Source organism: Euprymna scolopes, chromosome 29 (genome assembly GCF_053919585.1).
Source record: "Euprymna scolopes isolate OS-2025 chromosome 29, ASM5391958v1, whole genome shotgun sequence".
Classification (NCBI taxonomy): domain Eukaryota; kingdom Metazoa; phylum Mollusca; class Cephalopoda; order Sepiida; family Sepiolidae; genus Euprymna; species Euprymna scolopes.
Window position 1 is genome coordinate 80,492,659 of NC_136510.1, and position 7,500 is coordinate 80,500,158.

The window sequence follows — 7,500 nt, forward strand, 5'->3', positions numbered from 1 at the left end:
AGGTTCTATATATAAGCTAAAGGAATCTTATTAAATGGATAGACCTTCTTCGCCTTAGCCGATATGTTAATTTAAGAATGTCTCCATACTAACAAACTGCAGGACCAGATTAAGTATTTTTGTTGCATAAGTTGGAGCGAAGTCCATTACTTAATTGTCAATAATGTGGTACGGCAACCCATATAATAACGTAAAGGCGATGTCTGCATGTAGATATAATAGCTTAATAACCAAAACGGGGGCTCAAGCGGGGTGATTAGTTACGAGGGAAAAGGTATATCTTGATTTTGGGTTTCGTCAAAATCACAGTGTAATCTGACTTTCATCTTTTTTTTTTTTACATAGGAATCACCATTTATCAAGGCCCAGAAGCCACTCGAGGATAAGGGTTAATAGGTATACATTAATCAATGTAATTATAGCGTAGTAAACATAAGTAGTAGGAATTTTGTAAATTGGATTACTTAGGGGGACGGTTCATCAAGAACTTGTTTACATTGGACTTGAAGACAATCAGATTGTAGTCAGCTGAAAAGCAGGCAATCGGAAGAGAATTACACAGGCGTGCAGTTCTAAGAAAGAAGCTTTGTTCATGGAATCTGCATTAAGGTTTAGGTACAGATAATGAATGTGGGAAATTATTGATAGTGGTTTTGGCTAGAGGAGTGTTTTCCGTGAAAGTTTGACATATATATAATACACACACACACACACACACACACACACACACACACACACACACACACACACATATATATATATATATATATATATATATATATATATAGACTGAAGCTCAGATGAGCACTTGCCATGAAAACATATTTATCGACCAATATCTGAATCAAGAAATTTATATCTTAAATAACATACTAGCGGGACCTGTGGAAATTCCACAGGGGACTCATTGATATGTAATATCTTAATGTTGGCATTATGTAGATGTTCAGTGTAAATAGAGACGCTCTGATATTATTGTAGCTCTTTTGTTAAAACTGCAAAAGTATTTATCTAAGCTAGCAGGAACGCCCGGCGCAGCCCGGTCGTAAAGTACGCTTAAATATGATATTTTAATTCTTGCAGATTTCGTATATACAGTGCCGCCAAAAAGAAAGTCCGCACTTGTCATTTTTTCAAAAACCGTAAATTTCAGATAAATTGATTGTAACTGTTGCTACACCTCATTCGCTAATTTTTTAAAAAAATTGACGAGAACACTAGGATACTTCAATTAAAAGTCAAATATGAACAGGCGAAATTATAGAAGAATAAAAGGCGAATCAAATGAGGTATAGGTTGTTTAAACAGTTACATTCAATTTAGCTTGAATTTGCGGTTTTCGAAAAAAAAATGACAGGTGCGTATATATATGTGTGTGTATATGTATATGTATAACTACTTAATTCACTCACATAAAATTAATATACGAAAGTTATAGATTTATGCGTAAACTTTAAGTATTTACTTAAAAAGTGCTCAATACGTAGGTAGAGCTAGTTAGTAATTTATAAAATATATATGGCGATTAATCGCCATATATATTTTTTAAATTACTATATATATATATATATATATATATATATATATATATATATATATAAATTACTATATACATATATATATATATATAAATTACTATATATATAATATATATATAAATTACTATATATATATATATATATATTATTATTATTATTATTATTATTATTATTATTAAAAAGATTTTCTCAAAGGTTTAATATATTAAAATCTATTAGCCAATGGCAATGTACATATATCAATAAAAATTAAGCCAATATCAAGTTATATGATTAACATTTATGTAATCGAGCATTCATCTTCAGATAAGTATTAACCTTTTATTTCTTTTAATAAGTCTGATGAGATGTCAACCTTGAAGATTTTTTAATAATATAAAGTTTTGAATTGTCTAGTTGACGTCGAAACGATTTGTAACATTCGATAAAATACAAAACATGATGTAATCATTTTCCTTGTTGTTTTGATTTTTGTATATATATATAATATGTGTGTGTGTGTGTGTGTATGTGTAGTTTCATCAAATACTTTTGCAAGCAAAATCCGATCCCGCATTTTGCTAAATCCTACCATCTGATGAGAAGGAAAGTATTTCTTCGAAACTCCACGGTTTAAGGACTATCCACTTATTGAGTGTTTCCCTTTTAAAATTTATTATGTTTTTAACTCTTTTTTCAAAGTGTGTTTTAACATGTTTTATTAACTACTTGTTCTTATATTTTCAGCTATAATCGAAACCGAAACCAAAACTTGTGAAGAATTCTTGATAAAATTGCTCATAAAAGAAATAGATTACTGAAGTGTCATGAGCTATAATCGAAACCGAAACCAAAACTTATGAAAAATTCTTGGTAAACTTATTTATTACAAGAAATTGAAGTCCATAACAATTACACGACAGTCACTCAGATGTAAGCGAGACACACAAAATAAATAACACACACGCTATCCTATTAATATATAAATATCGCGAATACTGACCCAACGGCGCACGGGTTATTTTCTAAGATTAGTAGAGGAAGGAGTCAAACGATGAAGTAAAGGATAGATTGATAGACAGAAAGGAGTAAAGGGAGAGAAAGAGAGGGGGATGGAAAGAGAAAGAGAAAATAGGTTAAATGAACAGTTATTGTCAAGAAAGATAGAGATATTCACTTGAAAAAAAAAAAAAGGAGCAACGAGGTGTCTTCAATAAGTTTCCAAACGTTTTAGTACAAGCATTTAAGATTGTCGTAGACTTTTGAAAATTCAGTATGTTTCTGCTATACATCTTATGGGATGATTGACCAATTTTTATGATTTCAGATTCAAATGAACAGCCACAACAGGAACTGGATTACACCCTACTAAAGTCTGCTTGTCATAACTGGTGAATTTCAAAAATGAAATCTGGACGCGAGGACACTTTAGAAGAACGATATGCAATAAAAATCCGTTTTAAACTTGGGGAAAAAATGCAGCAGAAACATATGGAATGCTTCAGACTGTTTTTGCACCATCTTGCATGAATCGAGCTTCAGTTTTCCAGTGGCATAAGATATTCAAGGAAGGCAGGGAGTCTGTGAGGGATGATGAGAGGTGTGGAAGGAGTAAGGAAGTCAGAACAGCAGAGTTGATTGGCCAAATAAAGAATTTCATGGATAAAGACCGTCGTCTATTTATAGAGACTATAAGTACACAGTGTGATGTCAGTGTGAGAACTGTACACACAATTATTCACGATGAACTGGAGATGCGGAAGATCATACTATTTGACTAAGATGGGCATCAAGACAGTTCCTCACTCTCCCTATAGTTCAGACCTTGCTCCTTGTGAGTTTTTGGTTATTCTCTAGGCGCAAGGAAAATCTTAGATACTGTCGTTATGAGACAACTGAGGAGATGAAAGACGCTAACACAAGAGGAGTTCCATGGGGCCTTTCAGAAGTTGTTGGAACTGTAAAACAAGTGCATTGCAGCCGGAGGAGATGACTTCGAAGGGGACTAGAGTTTCATGTGTGTACTATCAATAAAAGTCCACATACGAAAAACCGTCTGGAAACTTATTGAAGGCATCTTGTAAGTTTCGCGGGCACCTTTTATAATAAAGTCATTCGTTTTCAAATAAATAACTTATTGCACACACACACACACACACACACACACACACACACACACACACACACACACACACACACACACACACACACACACGATTTTCAGCCAATCTCAACGTCACGAAATTATATATCTAACAAGAGGTACAGCAAATACTGACCCAACGGGTCGCTGATATCTGGTCCTAAATATATTCTAATGTGTACTCATGTAGTCCCGAGAGCCCCCACCCCACCCCCGCAACGCACACACATACAAGAAGTGGTCACATTTTTATATAGAGGGATTAGTCATAAATAAATAAATACAGAAAAAAATAATAGTAATAATAGCATAATAAAGAGATCGGTATTTTTTTTTAGATGAGGTCCACCTCCACAATTTTATTTTAAATGACAACTTTTATAGGTTTTCGACAATGCTGAATACGAAAATTGCATTGAAATTTTGCAGAAATAATTAGTTATCGATATATAAAAAGTTGTATTATGCATTGTATTTTTTGGCGGCCATCTTTTTTTTACGCGCGTGCAGTGTCAGTCATAGATGAGTAGACTTGTTTATGGCGCGCGCACGCGCGTAAAAATAGCCACCAAAGAATACAATGCATAATACAACTTTTTATATCTCAATAACTACTTATTTCTGCAAATTTTCAATGCCATTTTCGTATTCAGCATAGTTGAAAACCTTTAAAAGTCATCATTTAAAAGAAAATTGTTGAGGTGGACCTAATCTGAAAATTTACCAAGAGATCTTAAAAAAAAAAAAAAAAAACTTACGTGAGGGCGCCGAATGGCTCCAGTGCGTTTCATGTTGTCTTTTTTTATATTATTAGAACGAAACCGTCCGATTGTGTTTAAAATTGCCGGAAAGGTATCCAGAATTTTTTTTTTTTTTTTCTTTGAGCGAAATCTCCAAAATAATTAAAATAAAAGGGATTACATAGAAGGAAGGTCCTTGTTTACGCACGAATGGAAATGTTAAAGAGTTTCCCTCTTTTTCTCTCTTTCTTTTTTCTTTCTTTTCCTTTTCCTTTCTTTGCTTTTTATTTTATTTTATAGAACTTTGGGGAAAAAGTTTAGTTTCTATAAATTATTGTTGAATTCCCTTTTCTTTTCTTTCTCCTTTTTGTTTCCTCTGCGATGCACGGGATATTTTAACAATAACGTCTCGCCGCAGTGCTTGCTGTAGTGAAAACCGTTATAGCGATGTGTGCGTGATTTCGAACCGTGTAGTCTCCGAGCTTAACAGACGTCAGCTGCAAATGTTACGGAAAGAGAAAATGTTATGGAAGTTTTATATCATATGAATCCACAGCACACCAGTCACAACAATTGTCATTCACACTCCTACTAGGAAGTCACACCTTTTTTTTCGTCAATACTATTAAAGCTAACAACCCATACATAAACGTTAGTAAATTACTGAGTGCAATCCGAATGTCATTTATATAAATAATTAAAATGCAAATAATTACAGAATTAACATATCTATAACTCATATGTTGATCAACCAATCGCGCGAGCACGAATAAATAAGACACGCCCCCAAATTACATAAAAAAAGCTATTACATTTCTGTACAAAAAAAAAGGGGCTCCAACCAGATTGATACAAAATTATATAACTAACAAATAAGGTGACTGTCTACAACTACGTCCGCAAAATAAAATCATTTTAAACATCTAAAACAAATACGCTTCCAGGCTACATATTTCTTAGAACATTCTACAATGTCATATATATATATATATATATATATATATATATATATATATATATATATATATATATATATATATATATATATATATATATATATATGTATATATATATATATATTGGTGCCAATATACTTTATTTCCTTATATTACATACCAATCCTCATCTAAGAAGCTCAATGTAATTACAGAGCAATATAGTGAATGAATGACAAAAGTCTATATTCAAAATGACATAATGGAATCATATTATAAGGCATTTACAGCTTCCATTCCAAATTGTCGGATTTTAATCATGTCAAAACGCACTTTATTTTCTTTTTGACTGCTTGATTGTTGCTATTTCTTCTGATGAGTTAAGGGCAAAATAGATTCACTGATTGATATAACTAAGTGATTGATTTTGCAAATGTCAACTGAATAAAAAGGAATAAATTGTAAGATGATCAACATCATGAACTTTGGAATATAGACTTTTGCCATTCATTCTCTCTCTTTCCCCTCTGTCTGTCTGTCTGTCTGTCTCTCTCTCTCTCTCTCTCTCTCTCTCTCTCTATATATATATATATATATATATATATATATATTATATAGTGTTTTAAACATGTTGGATATTATAACTTTTTCCTAATCTCTCCTATTTCTTTGTATATATGGCCATTATGGCTTAAATCCATTGCTTGCACTTGTGATGTTAAGCTATATAAGAGTGTTAACTTTGGTTAAAATTGACTGTTCCTTCTTTAGTCAGATTTGTAAAATCACACACACACACACACACACACACACACACACACACACACACACACATATATATATTCTTTCAGAAACCACAATACATTTGTTTGGTCATCCCTCGATACCTTCAGTTTCACGAGAAGCCAGCAAAATCAATCTGCAGGGCGAAATGTACTAAACGTACCTGTTCTTTATTTGGTTATATGATTATCTAAAATATTATTTTTGCATAAAATATCCGCTAAACTTTATTGCGCGTACGACTTAGTTTCTAGTGTTTCTGCAAAAAACCGAAGGTATCAATGGACGACCGCGCAAATGTATAGTGCTCTCAGAAATAAACGATATCTGATTTCATATATGTAATTGAGCATTCTGATCAGTTTTCATATACTACAAAAACAATATTGTACTACACACAAACCCATAGACGCCTACTCCTTTGAGCGTTTAATATCCTCCTGCACAGGAGTTTAAAGGACAATCTGGCAAAAGGATACTTTCCACCCTACAGGTAAACTGTGACTAAATGTTCAAAATTACATAGTATTCGAATCCCAAATAATACTGCCTCTCCATGGGTATCCCACACTGGCTTAGACCAGAAATGGTATACCTTCTCCACGTGGTTTTGCCTCTAGTACCAGTATTTAGCTGGATGTTCCACTAGACGAAGATTAATTCTTGTTCTGGAATAAAGGACGATTTAAAGATAACAAGAAAAAATATTCAAAAACATCGTTAAGTGGTCGATGAGTGAGAAGAAAAAACCAATATTCTTCTTTACTTTTTTACCAACTTGACGTTTGATAAAATAAACTCTAATGAAATACTAGCATGCCGTTCGACGTTACCCGGTCGTAAGATACGCTGAAATAATTATTTTAATATATACAGATTCTGTATTTATTATCATTCTCTATTGATTATTATATTGTACCTAATATATAGTAGGCACCCCTCCTGACATACGGCATACTCACGTTGACACACCGATTCCCGCTGGATCACCGAAGTTAAGCAACGTTGAACCTGGTCAGTACTAAATGGGTGACCATTTGGGACTTCCAGGTGCTGTATGTACTCTCCGCTTATCTCGGCATTGTTTTCAGTCGTCCTGAAATTGTCCTTGCCACCAGACTCAAACAGTGTCGATTCAGGAGAGGTGTGGTTGGAAATTGCGCAGCCCCTGCTACACAATTACATGCGTAGATGCCCTTACAGGGGGTATCCTTTGTCTTTCGAGACTGAACGGAAGCATCGATCCCTCCCGACTTGCATCGGTCGTAATATATATATATATATATATATATATATATATATATATATATATATATATATATATATATATATATATATACTTGTTTATTGTTATATAAACATGCTCACATCCGGCTGCTACA

The 7,500-nt window shown here is 33.2% G+C and overlaps 1 protein-coding gene across 13 annotated transcripts in view; it reads right to left on the minus strand.

The window, feature by feature from the left end:
- Window positions 1-7,500, minus strand: part of LOC145252749 (putative cysteine desulfurase) — a 601,560-nt gene that overhangs the window by 151,319 nt on the left and 442,741 nt on the right. For 3 of the 13 annotated variants that reach the window (XM_080112630.1, XM_080112632.1, XM_080112631.1), the window contains exon 2: window positions 4,419-4,897. The exons of the other annotated variants lie outside the window; for them this stretch is intronic. In XM_080112630.1, the coding sequence (XP_079968756.1) occupies window positions 4,419-4,451 (33 nt within the window). In that variant the 5' untranslated portion in view covers window positions 4,452-4,897. The remainder of the gene's footprint in view (window positions 1-4,418; window positions 4,898-7,500) is intronic. 13 annotated transcript variants of the gene reach the window in all.